This window comes from Blennius ocellaris, assembly GCF_963422515.1.
Source record: "Blennius ocellaris genome assembly, chromosome: 9".
NCBI lineage: Eukaryota > Metazoa > Chordata > Actinopteri > Blenniiformes > Blenniidae > Blennius > Blennius ocellaris.
In genome coordinates, this window is record NC_137658.1 from 6,827,291 (window position 1) to 6,846,226 (window position 18,936).

The following is an 18,936-nucleotide window of genomic DNA, read 5'->3' on the forward strand; positions in this document are numbered from 1 at the left end:
TTTCTCATATCGTATTGGTGAGAGCAGCTCTGACATATTAACAGGAAAGTTAGAGCGATGAGCTGATTCATCTTCAGGGCGAACAACAAGTTCTGGTTTGAAAATTAATAGCCAGTAAAGTAAAACGCTGTGTCAGCTTGTCCACTGAGGAAACCTCCCCCCCAAAAAAACAGGTTCAAGGTCAAGTTGATGATTTAAAAGATAAATGGTCATATGTTTAACATCTGGAGATAAATAGGTCAGTGTGCAGGTATTGACAGTTTCAGGAGTTTTCTGAAAGACAGAAAATGTAAATCAGATTTCTGTATTTGAAGGTAAGCAACATATTGTTATTAATAAAGAAGGAGAGGAGTTAGAAAGAAAAGAAAAGGCTCAGAGAGGTCTACTTCCGTTATTTCTTGTTTCCTTCACTTTCTATCTGTAGGTTATCAGGGGCCTCGGGAAGTGATGCAAGGAGGGCTGATAAAACTGCGGTCAGTCTTTTCTCACATTGTGTCACACAGTTTTCCTTCCTTCATGAAATCCGACTCACAACAGATTGTTTCGAAAGACGAGTGAGGTATACGCATACGCTCGTACAAAAACACAGAGAATATCTGAAACTCAGACGGGCCACTTTGGGAAGTTCTACCTTTCTCAATATGCCTTTCAGATTTGAATCTGTACCAAACGATTTAAACAAACCCTCCTTGAATAAATAACCATAATAATATTGTATGTTGTGGTCTGTCTCTCTGTGTTCGTCTTGTCATGACCTGTCCAGGTCGTATTCTGCCTCCACCGGTTTCAGCTGAATAAAGTGTTGTAGTTAAAGTAGATGGACGGACAATCAAAGCTCCTCAAACATGACATGACACTGCTTTTTTTTTGGGGGGGGGGGGGGATATCCATCGATTGAATGTATTTTTTTTATTTTTTTTTATGAATTTCTAAGGAATCAGTTTTGCCCAGTTGCTGGAAGTCTTTTGTTGTAATGTGGCAGAATAAAAAAACACAAACATACAATTTATCAGAAACATTTGAAGCTCATTTTTGCTGTTTGTTCCGTTCAGGGAAACATTCTACATTTCCAACCACTGCGTAGTGTTTCTCGGACAAACAAAGTTCTGTTGCTCTTTGTGAGTCTTTGGGTTTTAGGTATGAATCTTAACGGGAATTTAAACAATTTGGACAAAAGATCATGAGTCGATCATTCCAGAATGAAAATAAGAACATTTTTAGGCTCTCTATTTCAAATTATTTACCAAATGGAAGATGCTAATCTTCATAATAGAGGCTGCTAAAAGGAGAACAAACTGAAAGCTATTTCATAACTACTTGTTAGGAAAAGAGTGAAACTTCTACAGAAGTGGGAACTCCCCTTTTCTGAAACCATTGTTTGGTGAGAGGCCGCTATTTGTCTTGCCTCTTATGTGACGGTACCTGTGCAGCAGGCCCCCGGCCTCTGTTTCATTTGGTTTCAATCTTATCCAGTCATAGAGGAATTCAGGTGCTCAAATCGGTTCTGAAGATTACAGACAAAGTGTTTTTTGTTTTTTCGGAGAGATACAGAAGTGCGACAGCCAGGCGAAATTATCCCGCTGCCACATCGCTGCCAATGCAATGTCCTGTCCGCTCTTACTCTGTCCTCCAAGCAAAACACCATCCCCGCCTGCCCGGAAACTTCCCGGCTGATAAAGAGGCGATAACATTTTTCTCGACCCACAAACACTCAAACTGTCCATGTTTTCATGCTCGCATCACACACTGGAGGGAAAGATACCGCTCTGACACAGGCATGCACACACCTTGTTGATGTTACTGTTCTTGAGTGTAATCGTTCTTCTTGTCCTCATGCAAACATGTTTGCACATATTTGAAGTGGCAACAGCACAATGTGTCGGCTGAGAGCCTCATTGTTTCAGCCAGGAGGGCCTGGTGGAGGTGGATAAGCCAAAATAACACCTCATGCGTGAAGATTTTGGATCCAAGGCAGATGGGAAGAAGAGAAAGCAGCAAGAATGTGCTGAAAAGAGGGGAAAATAAAGCAAAGAACAAGAGAATAAAGTGTCACAGCTACGGAAACATCAGAACAAAGCCGGAATAATGAAATCTTTACAAGTGAGATGATTATATTTGCTGTTTTATAGGGACTTGGAAAAAAGAACAAAAATATACACAACAACCAGCAAACAGTATACATCCATCTGGGTCTGAAATATTTACACATGCTTACATTCACAGGGTTTCCTCTGCAGTTACACAACTTGTGCTGACAACTTGACTGAATTGTCTCCAGTAACAACTTACATTCAGTTTAAAGTATTCTAAAAAAAAGAAACAAAAAATTTCTATATCAAAATCCAAATTTCATTGATGAAGATGTAAACAAAGTTGTGGCTACAGAAAGAAAACAGCTTAGGATGGCTTTTTATATAACTTAACAAGTGCTGCTCTGCATTACAGTGAAACAAACCTGTTTACTACATGTCAAAGTAAAACCAGTGTTATGTGAACTCAAACTGCCCCGCGGCAGAAGAAGCTGCAGCCGCGGCCTCGATCAGACCCCCTGCTGTGTGTCACAGCCCAGCACCTCCAGACGGAGGGCGATCCCGTTGATCCAACCCCGCGGGTGGAGACGGAGGAAGCGGCCGAAAAGTGGAGGGTCGAACACAGTCAGAGCTTCTTCGTTTTCATTGTCTGGATTGTTGTTTCCGTTGAAGATCTGACGAAAAAAGGAGAGGAGGAGTTAAAGAATTAAAGAGGAAACATGCAAGTTTTACAAATAAATATGTATGGTAATCAGGGTATTCTGATGTTATTGTTCTACATATCCACAGGCCATGATTTACAACACTCCTTCTCATTATCAAATGTGATGGATCTTTCTTTTCTGCCTGTGTTCCGGATTCTGACCGCTGCTTGATTAATGGTGTCACCTGCCTGGACACTGTAAAGTGGGAAATGGGACCTTTCCAACTGGTAACGTTCCTAATCAGATCTGCATGAACGCAGCGTTTTGCACCATTAGATTCATGTTTATTTACATTTGTTTTCCTTTTATCATAATAAAAAAAAAAAAAAGTATTTACATCCATTTTTAACAAAAATATAGCACTCTAGATTCTTGTGCTTAAATAACTAACTCACTAACTAAATATATAAATAAATACTCTATCCATCTGGTTTCAAGTCGCATCCTGGCAAAACTGTTCAACACATGTTGGGTGTTCACAGATGAATCATGTTTTTTTTTTTTTTTTTATAGGACTCATGCCCAGCCTTTACTACACCGTGTGTCAGTGAAACGTGAAAACACGTGAACGAGATTCTTTTAGTCAGCTCCTAAAAAAAGACTTGACGATATCGGAAATAGTGTAACAGAGAATACAATCGGCATTACTAATGAATTCATCGGACTAAATGAAAGAAGCAGAAGCCCCGTGAGTCAGTTTTTTTTATTTTTACTGCTTTTTGTAAGTTACACAGGAATCTGGATGACACCTACAGCCTTTTTTTTTTTTTTTTAATTGTAAAAATCTTGGAATAAAGTAGTGAGCATACCTTTTCTCTTTGGGATCTCTCCTCCAGCACGCTGCTCCAGGACTGTCCGTCATGGCTGACGGTGACTGAGAACTCCGTCACCATCAGCTTGGTCAGCAGTGACTGTGCCCCCTGTGTGATGACTCCTGTGATGCGCCGAACTCTCCACAAGTCCACCTGCAGCCACTCGTGGGGGTTGTTGTACTGAGGTAATGAGGGGAGAGAGAGAGAGAGAGAGAGAAAAAAGAGGTATTACTGTATTTTTCAGAAGCTCACAGACCCCATATTGTAAAAAAGCCTCTTAAGGAAAGTGAAAATGGAGCTGTTTTTATGGTTCCAGTTCATGAAACTTATGGTTATTACTTCCTCTCTATTAGAATGAGCTCTCTGAATTGTCATATATTATGTTAAAATGTTATGTGATAATATGAATGGCAGTAAATAAATAAATAAAGCAGCAGTAGATAAAAAAAAGAACGCAAACAGAGGGCCAAAAGGAAAAACCACACCACACCACTTCCTCTCCCACATTCACCCGAGGAGACTGACAAACTAGGAAAATACTTCTACTGGCAGCGAGTCTTTTTTCCACTGCGCTCCGTGGGCATGACATAGCTCTGAATAGCCGGAGCCAGATGAACTCGTAATGCGCGTCTCATTTATTTGTTCCTTTTTAAACTTATACACAACAGAGAAAGAGGTTGGTCACAACTCACATAATGAAAAGTGACTCAAAGATAAAACTCAGTGTGGTTTGCAGCTGAAGCACCACTGTAGTTTTATCATCAAGCTACAATGTCTCACTCTTACTTAAGCAACGATGATAATGAGTCTATTCATCTGCTTTTGCTTTTTTTTTTTTTTTTTTCCCCAGAGGAAGCAACAGAAAGTAATTACAACTTGCACTAGTGGCTTGGTTGGTTTTACTCCTATAGCAACCAGGGTCCCCTGCAGTTAAACGTCAGCACTTAACTCATCTTAAATCTCCTGGAGACGAAGAAAATCACTAACGCTGTCATTTTAATGCAAGATCATGGTGAATACTTGGCCTGAAAACTGACCTCTGGTCATTATCACACACTAAAGTTAAACGACAGTGTAACAGTTCAGCCTTGGGGCGACACCGACGGCTCAGTGTGAGAATAAGCTGTGATGAGGAAGGATGAGGAATGTGTGAGAGTATTTGGTGGAGAAAATCAAGCTCTTGTGAAAGTGTCCCTGGATAACTGTGACGGTTTTGACACTCAAATGCAAAATAGACTAGACTGACCTTTATCTTTCTTTCTTTTTTTTTTGTCCAAAGCTGTGAAATCTGTAACACAGCTCAGGCATACTGTCACTGGCTGCAACCGATGGATTTTTGAATCTAATTAAACTGAAATCAAGGGAGCAGAAGCACCTTTTGTGTAAAGAAAATGTAACGCTGGTCGTTGGAATACTGTAAAACATGTTCATTCTAACAGCTTACATTTATTTTTTTATGCCATCTGTCATCAGCAACAGCTCGATTGTCCTGGTTGTTATAACAAACATGTGTTTAATTGAGTCTGCAGCCTTTACTTGACAAACTCGGGCGTTTCCTTTCAGTTTTGACTGATATGTGTTACATGCACATTATAATTCTGGGTGTATTTGTATTTCAGCGTGTGCGTGTTCACCTTTGGCCTCCAGGCATTGGCTCTGCCTTTCTCATGGAGCCGAGCCAGACTGGGGCTCCAGCTCAGCAGCAGGCTGGAATAATGGGAGGAGGCATTGAAGCTGCTGTCGTTAATCAGCCTCCTCTGGAGTCCGAGGGGGAGCGAGCAGCCTGGTCAAACACAAGGCGGTCATGAAACCAGAGTCGTTCTCATCACGTTCGCATGCCGCGTCGGTTGCGTGGCGGTTCGGAGAAACTCACTGTTGAGGTCGCAGCCCAGCAGCTCCAGGCGCAGGGCCGGCCGCTGCTCGTAGCTGATGGGCTGAATCCTCACGTAGCGCGCCACAAACGGTGGGGAGAAGCGGTTCTCTTTCACCTTGGAGCTGTCCAGATTCCCGTGGAAATTCTACAACAGGACCAGGCAAACTGTTTAACTTCAGGCGCCGTGCACGGTGCTTTTTCAGTATTTACACCAAGTCAGAACTCGACAAGGAAGTAACATACTAGAAAGATATCCTCCATCTTGCTCATGATATTAGAGTGCTTTGATATTTCAGTTCAGACTTGAAATATCAAAATACACACCGACATTCAGTAGACATATCCATCCATCCAACCAATCTCCATATCTAGTATTCATTTTGTGGACATACGTAGCTCTTCCTGGTGCTGTTTCCTCTGTAAGTGGTCCAGGTCTCCTGGTTGAGGCTGTACGAGACACTGAAGAGGGTGATGTAATGGCTCCTCAGCTTCGACCTTACTCCCTGAGTCTGGACCCCGTGCAGCAAGGTGGGCTCCTGGAGGTCAACCTGACAACACACACATCAAGTTATGTTCTGTATTTTTGATTTATGTGTTTGCGTCATAAAGTGAATAGTTTCTAAGATTATTTCACATCATGTAGAAGGGAAAAAAAACATAACTAACCTGTAACCACGACTTCCTGTTTCTACCCATCCAGGCATTGATGTAACCGGATTGCTCAAGCCTCGCCAGCCTCGGCTCCCAGTAATCTGCACACGCACACACACACACACACACACACACACACACACACACACACACACACACACACACACACACACACACACACACACACACACACACACACACACACACACACACACACACACACACACACACACACACACACACAGTTGTAGTACATTGTGCTAGCTCATAAAAACCGTTTTATTTTTCAATGTACTGAGTATTAGTGATAAGCTATGACTTATTCTTTTAAACGAAAGTTCTTATGAATCTTCTTTGTGCTGAATTGAAACCCCCCCCCCAAAAAAACCCAACCCAAGACCCCCCTCAAACCGGCTCTCTTACCGATGTGATCTGATGCTGTGATCTGGTAATCCTCAATCCGTCCTGATTTCATCCCCAGAGGCAAGGCGCATCCTGCAAGAGTCCAGTTTATTAACGTGTATCAGAGTGTGTACGACATACAGTTGAGCCCTGAGATACAATTTCGATCACATAACATGTCTGGACGGTATAGGATTACTCGACACAGTTATATAGAGGGGGATTTGTTTGTTTCACATTTTTATTCCGCCTTGGATCCAACCTCTCATATTATATTGAACAAACAGAGAACAATATAAATATACAGCAACTGAATACTGTGCAGTGTGCATTGTATGGGGAAACCTTACAAAGTAATGAATACTTTAACACGACAGAGTACAGGTGTAAAAAGCTTGATATTCAATTGTAGTCTATGGATTATTAATGTTCTATACAACTGGAGTAGCTTCTGTACTGTAAGTTTATAAATACATGTCAATTTTCCAAACTAATAACTTGAAGTAATCTTTTGGCAAAATTTTAAATGTTTTGTTTTTACCTGGTCCCGTTTGAATGATACTGGCCACTATACTGTAGTCTTTACTTATTTCCCCCCACAAATTATAACAGCCTATGTCAAGGGTGTCAAAAACACAACATTATTTAAAAACATCAAATATTCTTCACTTGTTTTTTTTTTTTTTATTTTCTTTCAAATGAAGAATATCAATTAATCACAAACAGGTGAAACCTACGAGGATTGTAGACCAGCAGTTTAGCTCTCATGCCAGCAAGCTGGTAGTCTCCTATGATGCACTCCACCAGCCATGTGCCCACTGTGGGGGGTCTCATCTCCACCGTGCCAAACACACCTGGAGAAGGGAGGAGTACAACGCCGTGAAACTTCAAGTGACCCATGTGGCGTATTTGTCGGAAGCATTGCTAAACGAGACATATTTTTCTTTAGCATTCCTCGTTTGATTACGTGGAACTTTCCCCGAAGTCTTTTGAATAAAAAAAAATCGCATGGTTTAAGTAAATTTGTTTAACTGCGCAGTCATTTCCGATGAAGAAAAATATGAACTATGTCTAAATGTTATTTTATGTTCAATTCAAACATACGTCTGCCAGAATCTGTTTGTATCACAAATGTCTTTACACAAGTATTAACAGAGGATGCATTCATAAATGATGTGACAGAGCGTGAGTGGGAGAAATAAAAATGTGTCTAAGCGTGTATTTACCGGGAAAGAGGTTGTAAACGCCCATTCGGTGCACCTCTTTGGCGTGAACTGTGAAAGGTAAGCCATGGAAGTGCACAGCGTGGTATTCTCTGTCGCTCCCCACATTCAGAAGGTGCCAGCGGACCGGCTGGTGCTGAGCCATCGACAGACCGGGGAGAGTCTCCGCCACGTAGCCGTTTATTGCTTCAAAACACATCGCTGTTATTTTCGCCATCAGAATCAGAAGCAACGATCACCAAAGCGGAAACCGGAACTCCCGTCCCTACCTGCGAACGTGTTGCTGGTGTGGTACCAGGGGTCTGCGGTGTTGGCCTGACAAGGTGGGGCGCAATACCGCCGCAGGTTCTCCTCCATGTACCAGCTCTTAGTTTCATCAAAGGTGTGGAAGAGCAGGGAAAACTCCTGGATACCTCGCTGGGTGTTCAGGTGAGTCTGCAGGGTGCCAGACTTACAGATCACCAGAGGACCTATCAGTCCAGAGTGAAGGTCCCTCTCCTGGAAATGAGTCAAGAAATATACTTTCATTTTTCCTCCCAATTATATGAATGAAATGACGTCAGGTGAAAAGAAAACACGTGAATTCTAATCAGAGATCATATTATGACAGTGATAGTTAATAGTTATTGCAGGGATATAAATAAAAGTGATTGTGTTTATTTTCAAATAGCAACTTTTTGCATATTTTATTTTAAGATCCTCTTGTTAAAGGTCAAACAAATCAAAAAGATAGGATAACTTCTAGTGCAAAACTACATCTGTAAAAGGCATAATGGTTGCAAGTTCTTTATAAAGATACTTTTCATGTATTTTCATTTTCAATGGCTGCAAAGTTCAGGATTTAACCAAAACACTAAATGGTCAAATGAGACAACACGTCTAGACAATGTGTCACTGTCCATGGTCTCGTATTATGAAATTTCTCGCTCTGGTGTTTTTTTTAACCAGGTGATGCCGACCTTGTCCACGGTGGAGTAGTAGGCTCCTGCCTTGCAGTCGAATTCAGACTCGGTGGGTCCCTGCTTCCAGGTGACTCTCCAGTTGTAGATCCGGGATTCTCCGGGGGGCACCGGCTCTCCCGGGACCCCAGGCGGAGCAGAGGAGGAACTAGTTTGGATGAAGCTGGTCTCTGGGCTTCGGTCATAAACTCCCTGAAGGTGAAAGGAGTACGGTCTCACGGCGTTGTTCTTAAAGGTCACCTGGGATGAGATGGAGAGGGAGGCAAAGAGGTTACTGGATGGTTCGAGACAAATTTGAAGTAGCGACTGGGGGCTGCAGTCAATGTTTCAGTGTGCTCACAGTTAGCAGGTCATTGATCTCTGTCCTGATGACGGGTCCCATGATTCCCAGGTGCTCCTGGAGCTCTCCTCTGGCAGCAGGATGCAGGAAGTCTTTGTCCCGGTAAGCTCGAAACACCACCTTCTTATACTCGGGCAGGAACTTCCTCATCCCTCGACGCATTTCACTGGAGAAAGCAATGACATCTTTACGGCTCTTTGCTCAAATAGAATGGTAAGTGACACTACTGGACCGTCATGTGGAACATAAACAACACGAAAAGTAACTTAATCAACAAAGTCAGGTCGTTTTCTTGCATGCCTGGGTATTTTGGATTGTTGTAATCAATGAGTGTGAAATGTGAAATATAGCTTGTTGGTAGACCTCTGGATTACAGATGAATCATGGAACGAAGTTTGTATCATTTTACTCTTTACTCTCATTCTGAGTTCAGGCTACGGTCTCATTTATTTCTCTGTCGTGGGAAGAAATCAGCACAACAAAATGAAATATGACTTGTACTTGGGTCTGATGAGTTGCTGTGGAGTTCGGATGCCGTAGTCCCAGGTGACCTCCTCTGCAGCGATGTAGTAGTGACGAGGTCGGACTTCTCCAGAGCGCATGTCCAGGTAGTCTGTTGCAGATATATCTGACATGCTGTTCTCCTGTACATAAAAATTCAGGTTTTTTTTTTTTTTCACTTCTGGCATTTAGAAAGTTTTTTTTTTTTTTTTTTTTTACTTCCCAGCATGTAAAACATAACCACTGTCAACACACCTCTTCATTGTAGTCATCATACTCGGAGGACAGGTTCACCGTTGTGTCATTTGGAGAAGTTAAGTTGTATTCCAGATCAAGAAGATCGTCCGTTACCAGATCGAGTTTGGATTGAATATAGTTTTGTGTTACTGAGCTTAGATGCGTCTCTTCCGAGTTATTTATTTCCAAAGACGGAATCTTCTCGTCTTTCGGCGATTCTCTGTTTGATAAAATCTCATTGCCTTCGCCATGTTGCCCCGTCGTTTCGTTCTTTTCTCTCTGCAGTTCGTCATCTTCCTCGGCCGTCGACTCCACACCTGCATACGTCAGGTTGGCGCCAACGTCTCCTTCAATCTCCACGGCAGTTCCTTCTCCTTCGAACGCGCCGGACGTCACGTCTTCCTCCGTCCAGTTTCCATCCGCATGCCTCCTCTGTCTCACGCTGTTGTGTTCACCTGCTTCGCTCTGGTTCTGTGAAGTCCCCCGCTCCTCGTCTCTCTCCAGATCTTCCAGGATATCCAGGGGGATTCCCCCATCGGAGGAGTCCACTGTGGGTACGATCACTTTCTTTAAGTGACACGACGTACCTGAAACTCCACTTCGGTCATCTGTGACGTTAAAGCCAGTGGAGTTTACCGACTGAGTGTCGTTGTTGCCGAGGACTTTCTGACACACTTTGACCAACACGGTGCGATTCTGGGGTCTGAAGCCCCTCGCTTGGAATTCAATTTCATCAAGGTAGTCGGAGATGTCTTCGTTCTCGTCGTGATCGACCATGGGGAGTTCTCCATTGTTGCAGGGGCGAACAGTGTAACGGATGCTCATTCCTCGATTCTTCAGGCTGCTGTCAAAGGCACTGATCTCCCACTCACCTGCAAGAAGATCAGAGCTGAGATGACTGGCGTGTTGGACACACACGACACGCAAACATGTTGACCATCCCCAGCTATTCTGCATTTGTGGACATGGAAAACAACTATCCAAGTATATTAACATAACGAGATCCATGGATGTGTGGCCTTTAAAAGTGTTCAATGCTTCAATAATACCTTGATGACATTTCTTTAAGTTATAAAGTGGTTTATTTTGACCCCCCGACTTTTCGTTTTCTAAATAAAATGAACTGAACCTATAATTAAAGGTTACATTCAGAATACAATTTAAATAATAATTTTAAAAATGTGTATGCAGTGGCATAAAAAATTACATTCAGGTTTGGTTATTGTGATAACTTTAAATTCAGTGTTGATGAGCAGAGGAAATATATGGAAATACACAGCTACATGTATAACAGCAATTAAAAATTTGAATGAAAATGTTGTCAAATGTAATTTTATATGCCATCAAATTTGAAAAACCCTCAAAATGAGCACAAATTTAAGTGAAAAATTAAATGATACGAAGAGATTGGTTGATTGAATATAGTGTACAATTTTGCATTAAAAGCTGATATTTTCCATTCTACGTTGTTGACCTTACCGATGAGCTCGGTCTCCATGGGAACGGTCACGCCGGTCATGGGGAAGAGTGTGAGGACGGACCGGTAGAGGCCGTCGTACTGAAACAGGTTTCCGGGGAAATAAACAGACAGGAAATCGCTCTGCGTGCCCACACTGACCACATGCCAGAAGAGGACGTCAGACTTGCACATGACAAACTGACGCTTGCTGAACATGATGCCGTTCACACCTGCAGGAGGGAGACAACAGCAGCTTAGGTTTAACATTAGGTTAAAAATTAAATACGATTCAAGAGGTCTGACTCTTTCAACAGCATTAACATCCTTAAGTGTGTATCAAAAAAGTCCCTTTCCTCAGAAGATGTTCAAATCTACTCTGAATAAACTACAAGAACAAGACGGATGGAGCATTTTCTTTTACATTGATGATTATTTCAGTGATCGCTAAAATCCCTGTCAAGTATTATATTTGATGCGGTACAGCAACGTTTCATATGGTACATCTTGTAAGTGTTGCTCTGGTCAGTGTTGTTGTTGTTCTTCTTCTTCTTGGTTAAATGAAAGTTTACATCCATAAAGCTGCATTACTGCCATCTGCGTGTTTTGTCTGTCTACATTGTTTCCCACTGCTCAAACGTGTACAGTCGAATGTGTCGGCCTCTTGGATCAATCCCTCTCATGAACATAAACAGACATGCAGACAGACGTGACCCAGGCGAGTACTTACTGTAAATGACGTTGGTCTTATAGAGTTCGGGGTCTGAAGATGAGTTTTGACTGGACTGCTGCATGTTTTCATTGAAGTACCAACTTTTGTTCTCATCAAACACGGCGAATATCAGACTCAGCTTCTTATCGGGTCCCAACTGCACTCAGCCAGAAAACAACACATGACATTATATTACATTTTGTTCAAACTGAACTCTGTCTCTCGAGGCTTGAACGCATTCATGCTCTCCTCACCAGTCGTCCTTTGAGGTCGATGGCGTCGTACTTGCAGATGAGCAGCGTGCCCACCAGTCCGGAGGCCAGGTCCCTCTCTGGAGAGATGGTGCTCTGATACAAATGGGTCAGACATGTGGGGTCGCCCTCCAGAGGCCCATCATCTGTTGTCAGCCTCCAAACATAGCCAAACGTCCCATTCGGGGGAACCTCCATTGAGCGCAAGTCTTTTTCTGCATCTGTTTCATTAGATAAGAACACATTTGTATGAAACCTGATCGGTAGAAACAGTCAGGAAACCATTTATACGTCATTCTTTCACCAGTAACTTCAAATGGGGAGCTGATTCTCACATAGATTTCCTTTTTACATTTGATTGAGATCAACAGCCTGATTTCCGCTTTGTGTGTATGTGGGAATATTTTAACATGATAATCCACATGCTGGCTGAATTTAAAGCCACTATGTTTACAATTCTATTTTTATTGCAGCATTTCTCACATCATGCGACACGTACAACTTACCATTGGTGGATCTCTGCAGTGGATTGATCTTATTGAGACCATTGGGGTAGATATTGAAAGGTCGACTGGCCATGTTTCTAAATGTGATCTGAAAACAAACCAAGCCAAATGATCAATACAACAACGTACGAAGAGCAAATTGTTTAGGAAGTAAAATTTAACATATGTTCTCTTGTGTTTGTGCCTGGTGTTGAGCTCAGTTGTCAGATATCTGATGTACTCACGTGGAACTGGTCGTTAACTTTTCCTTTAAGAAGTGGTCCCAGCAGTGTTTTGCTGGGGTGTTTCCTCTGTGTGAACGACCCATCTGTGTACTCCACGTATGCCACTTTTTTATAGGTGTAGCCAAGATGATGAGATGCTGCTGGCAAATATTTGGACCGCATCTCACTGAAGTAAAGACGAAGAAAAAAAAAAAAAAAGTGTGTCAAGTCACTTCCTATTTGTGGAGTCATCAGTCACTGTCATGTGTTTTCCTCCTCTGTCCTACCTGTCTGTGGTTGCGAGGTGAGGTGTGTAGTCCCAGGTGATTTCCTCAGCGGCGATGTAATGCACCCAGGTTGTGGACTGCTGTCCTCGGGTGGTTCGGGCCTGAAACTTTGTTTTTTTAGGTTGAAAGCTGATGGTGTTGAACATGTTGTCGTCATAGTAGTCGTCGATGTCGTCTTGGTAATCCTTGTGTTTGACTTTACGTAAGTCGGGAACTGGCGGAGCAACTATGTCGGGGCATTTCTCCACTGTGAACACGGCCTCCATGCCATCTGGGTACAGGAGGAGGCAAAAGTGGAAACTTTATGAAGTTGTTTTTGCTTGTTTTTCTGAACAATGATAATAGTAATTACTCCTCAACCAGGGTGAATAATATACGTAGAATCCAACTGATTTATGTTAGAAAGACAGACAGGATGTTTCCTACCATGCCGGTGAGCATTTATCTGACAACTGATGAGAAAGCGGCCTGTGGCGTAGGGTCTCATTTCTGCAGTGATGAAGGTCAAAGGGGTCACCTCCATGGTGAGTTTACGATGAGTCAAAACCTTGAAAAAGAAATCATAACTTATAGTGGATTTTGGCACACAAAGAAAAAATTTTTTTTTTATTTCTTCGCTATTTGGTGAAAAGTCTCAAATCTCAAAAGTCTCCAAAAAAAGTTTCATATGGGATATTTTTGTTCTTGTTGCACAACTAAACATCTTATCTTTAGAATTCATGTCCAGATTGATAAAAACAGATAATTTGTTTATTAGAAAATGAATATGTTAGACTGTACTTTATGCATGCACTTTTCAATAATAATAATAATAATAATAATAATAATAATAATAATAATAATAATAATGATGTATCCGTTCTTAACCCTAACCCTATTTCTGTATTTATGTGTGTTTTTTTTAAATTAAATATTTTATTAATAAAAAGCCTAAATCACCTGTAAAGAGTGATCCTGGAAGCGAATGGAGTGGATTTCTGGAGCTGTTCCAACCCCGATCAGATGCCAAAACACAGGCGTGCGACCTTGACACACTGTTAAACCTACACACACACACGCAAAGAGAGATGTGAAGCCAAATTCCTGCGCAGACAAAGTTACTGCCGCTACTCTGTCAGCAACTCTGGAACAACCCCTCCCCTCCCACCACCTCATTACCTGGCAGCGTAGAGTTGACATATCCATTGATTGTGTGATATTCCTTCCTGCCTTTTGTCCTCCTGAATCTCTCTCTGCTCACCCTCTCGCCGACCTCCCCGTACCAACTTTTGGTCTCGTCAAACACTGCGAACAGCAGGACGAATGCTGGAGATTTTCTCTGCCGGCTTTCCGTGAGGGCACCTGAAGGAGTGATCAGAATGTACGCAGAGTAAACGGTCGAGGTAGATTATAACCGAACCGCATCAAGGACATCTTGCATCGCAGTGTATTCATAACTTTTCTTCTGTGCAAATATATCCCTCCCTGTATCCCCCATTTCAATGTGCATCTTCAGATGATTCATCTGATCACCCTCTACTGCTCTAGGAGCATCATTATGCAGAAAATATCCAGTTAATGTGATAAAACCCCTGAAATAGGGAATGTAAACCCGCTTATCATTAGTAAGTCGTGAAATTTACTGGCAGAATATCATACTGGTGTGATGTGTCTAACATAACTGCACGAGAAACAAGACAACAGTCAATCTTAAAATGTTTAATTTGACCATTTAGGCCATAAGCCATCTCTGGTCTCTCAAATGTTCGGTGCTAAGGAAAGTGTAAATGACCTCGCCGTGCTGCACTGACCTGATTTACAGATGAGCAGGGCTCCGATGAGTCCTGAGTTCAGGTCTCGGACTACATCCACCTGGGATGAGTACGTGTAGGTCAGGCAGTCGGGGTCACTGGCTGTGGGACCGTCTTCGGGGCTGATGTCCCACACATACTCATAGTATCCTCCGGGAGAGACAGCGTCATCCTCCTTCTCCTGACCCGCGGTGGAGTCATCATACCCGGCTCCTGCAAAATACAAGGCATGACGTGACTCTGTCTGACTCCTCAATATTAGTTTCGGCAGCAGAAATGCTTTGGCACAAGAAAACTACAGTCATAATAGTAACCTGAGGGAAAAGAATTCAGCTTGACTGAATTCCCAGTAATATTTCAGCGAGCAGGGCGCACATGACAAGAAATCTGTGGGTGGTATTAAAGACAACATGAATAAATAACAGAGAGGTGCAACACTTCAGTCGGATGACATATCAGATTATGTATTTCTTGTTTTCTTTTCTTATTTTTGCTTGAAAAGAATTGATAAATCTGTAGTTTGTTGAGATAACGACCTTGAATTCATGATGATCCGTCCACCTTCTTGACAGATTTACCAGACCAAGAGTCACTCACATTCACTACTTGCACACTTGGAGGCACTACTGAACCTCAAATGCATGTTTTTTTTTGGAATGTAGGCGGAAATAGCAGGGGTACCCAGTGAAAACCAACACATGCACAGGAACAATGTCCAAACTGGGAGCATGAGCACTTTTCTCCATCATTAATACTACACATTGATAATCCTCACAAAGTCTCATTCCTGGATGTGATAAGGGCAACTTTGCAGATTATGATAAGCTGAGTTCAAGGAATCTACCCTGTGGCAGGAAGACATGAGCTGCTTACAGGAAGATCGACAGCGGCATTAGGACACATGCCAACACTCTCTGCAGAGGGCGTTAACTGTCAGTCCTCTGCAGGCATTCACTCACATCCTCTACAGTTGGGTTCAGTTGAAGATGAAACAAGTTTGACTGTTTGACTCCAACAGGCTATATCCTTATCTGCTCACACAGGATAATGATAACCGTTGCTCTCCAGAATTTCTAAAGAACAAGTACATGACTTATTGAGCGCATGAAAAAAAAACAACCCACAAAGTCATCGATCGTCAAGTTGATTCCTTTACGGTTTTAACAAAACAATCGTTTTGAACTATTATTTTGGTAGTTATTTGATTAAATTGGCTTTAATTATTTCGATAAATACCTGGGCACATTTACACAGTTTACTTCAAACTGAAGAAACAACACATGTGTAGAGTCAGATTTAAATGGCACCAAGCGGTGTGCAATAGGGTTTTTTTTGTTCCGCATTAAAAATGAGAATGCGTCAACAAGCTGAGTGAACTCACTGCTTGTCCATGAAAGAACAGCATGTTGCTGCCTAATGAACAATTTGTAGCTGAAAAGTTTGTGTTTGTAGCCTGGCAGCGGCTCGTGCTGTGCACCTCGCCATTTTACCTTCAGACTGTTTGGAGTAGCTGATTCCCACAGGGCTGATGCTGTAGGACTGAGAAGCCAGATTTTTGAAGTGGACCACCACTTTGTCACCAGCCCGGGCAGCTATCACTGGACCTTGGATGCCTGCAAACACATCACAATCTTTGAGACACAAACATGCTCTGAAATTACCTGTTATTAACAGTGTTTGTCTGTATTGTGTGTTTCAAGATTTGACTGCACCAGATATTATTGATTTATAAATGTAAAAAAAAAGTATGTGAAATATTTAAGAGGAGTAGGTGGACCAGACCTACCTGTCCATGCAGATCTCTCCTTGGGAGAAGTGTACGTGGAGTCAGTGTACTCTCTGTAAACTGCCTTGATGTATTTCTGAGGAATGTCTTTGGATCTCCTTCCAAATAAATCACGAATAAAACGGTCAGAGAATTGTCAGGGAATACAGTCCACGACTCCCATTTGAATATGTTCAATTTCAATAAACAACTCAAGTTTTGAATGTGATTAAAGAACAAACAGCGGAATGGGTTCATCACCTCTGGTCTGTAGTCCGGTCAACTTCGTCCAAGTAGACATAATCCCAGCCGATTTCCACAGCCGCTATGTAATAGTGCGCGGCCGGCGCTTTGTCCTGCTGCGCCGCCGCGGCGGAGGCGCACAGCACCGGGAGCAAGATCGCGAGTGTGGCGGCGATCGCACCTGACGGCTCCATGGTGGTTCTGCCCGGTGAAGACTGTCCTCTGATCCGGGGCTGGAACATTTAAAGGGAGTGAGGGGGGGGTGCTGGTGGGGGGTGGGGTGGGGGGGGGGTCACTACACCGGGACGGTAAAGCACGTGGGTCCGCGCGTTATTAAGGGAGTGGGACGGCGCGCGCTCTGCTTTGATAAAGTCAGATGACATTAACCCAAAAGATCCTTAAAAAAAACTCCCTTATTCCTCCCTAAGGGCAAAAAAATGTCACTCTCACAAAAACTGCTATAAAGATATTATACATTAATATTTTTTTCTCCACTTTAAATGATTCAATCTTTTCATACTACTTCACCCTGAAACATCCATATCAAATATTAATACGTTTTTATTTTTAACCCTTTAAATGCCAGTGTGTTTACTTAAATCTGCCGTTTTTATATGGTAAAAGAAAACAACAAAAAACACAAATATTTTCAATAATATGCATTTCAAGGAGTGTTTGAACATTATTATTATTATTCGGCCCGGAGATGGGTCAATGATTGGCAGCAACATCGAATTTGATGCATTTTTTTTTTTTTTACAAGTTAATAATCTAAGCTGATATATAATGATTTTCACAAGGCCGTATCCTACTACAAGTAAAAGTTTTCTTTACTACGAAATGCTTATTACGCTGTCATGTTCTAAAAATACTTACCAAAAAAAACAAGAATTCGAGGGCACGGAATTCGGCGCTCGGAGCTTTGATGGCTGATAAAAACGAAACCGCTCGATGACATTAAAAAAATCAACATAATTATTGAGCAGGAGAGTCTCTTCTGTCATAATGACAGTAATTTCATTGTGTTTTGAAGGCGGCATCTCCCTCAGAGGTAATAGCATTTGTGTGAGGGCCTTTTTTCTGTGAAAATCTTATTTTGAAAGGCAAATTGCAGACTTACTACTGGATTTAGGTCATGCTTATGTTATGTTATAACATATGTTATATGTTTTTTAGGTCTCGATTAGACAAAAAAAATTAGTTTTGGTTTGATCTCTTTAGGACATTCTTACAGGCCGTGGTGCCCGTTTTAGTGTTTCTAGGGAGCACGAGAGAGTGAATTTTGTTTCTTGTTTCTGCATAATCCTGAATTTTGGACTTGTTTATTTGTTTGTGTGCATGCTTGCCTACATCTAGGTGCCTCATTTTCAGTTATTATGTGGTTGCTTGTTTTATTGGCCGCACCCTCATTATCCTCACATTTTCTACCTCAAATTGCAGGAGCAGCTGAGCATGAGCCCGATTCAAGAGCTGCAGCTGCAGCCTCAGTCTGAGGTGCCTCAGAAGCTTGAGGTGCTGAAGCCCAGCCGGAGGAGCCGGAGGCCTCAAAAGCAGGAGCAGCCTCAGAAACCTGAGGCACATGGGGAGCTGGAGGGGGCGCAGAAGGAGGCTCAGAAGCCAGATGATACAGAGGTTCCTCACAGGCTGGAGGTCCTGGTGGAGGATCAGTCGTTTGAGGAGCCAAAGGCCAGCTGGTGGAGCCGGAGAAGACAGAGTCTTCAGTGGCCTCAGAAACTCGAGGAGCATGAGAAGCTGGAGGGGCCTCAGCAGCTGGAGGAGTCGCAGGCTCTCAGAGGCCGGAGCAGCCTCAGGAGCCGGAGCTCCTGGTGGAGCATCAGCAGCTGGAGGAATCTCAGCTGCCGGAGGAGGCTCAGAAACCAGAGGGGATGGAGGTGCCTCAGCAACCAGAGGTCCTGGTGGACGATCAGTCATTTGAGGAGCCAAAGCCCAGCCTGAGGAGACGGAGTTGTGAGTGGCTGGAAGAGCCTCAA

The 18,936-nt window shown here is 42.6% G+C and overlaps 1 protein-coding gene across 1 annotated transcript; it reads right to left on the reverse strand.

Moving 5' to 3' along the window:
- Nucleotides 1-2,106: 2,106 nt before the first annotated feature.
- On the reverse strand, nucleotides 2,107-17,139 carry f8 (coagulation factor VIII, procoagulant component; the record flags this gene model as incomplete). Its single annotated transcript, XM_080502430.1, has 27 exons — nucleotides 2,107-2,704; nucleotides 3,544-3,726; nucleotides 5,181-5,329; nucleotides 5,420-5,564; nucleotides 5,812-5,967; nucleotides 6,086-6,171; nucleotides 6,494-6,565; nucleotides 7,210-7,326; nucleotides 7,699-7,881; nucleotides 7,965-8,193; nucleotides 8,655-8,894; nucleotides 8,995-9,160; nucleotides 9,496-9,638; nucleotides 9,751-10,604; nucleotides 11,212-11,421; nucleotides 11,919-12,057; nucleotides 12,155-12,372; nucleotides 12,658-12,745; nucleotides 12,882-13,047; nucleotides 13,148-13,418; nucleotides 13,574-13,694; nucleotides 14,087-14,190; nucleotides 14,306-14,488; nucleotides 14,938-15,150; nucleotides 16,428-16,550; nucleotides 16,724-16,821; nucleotides 16,964-17,139. The coding sequence occupies 27 exons, from the start codon at nucleotides 17,137-17,139 to the stop codon at nucleotides 2,540-2,542; spliced, it is 4,998 nt and encodes a 1,665-aa protein (XP_080358556.1). The 3' UTR covers nucleotides 2,107-2,539.
- Between the last annotated feature and the right edge of the window lie 1,797 nt (nucleotides 17,140-18,936).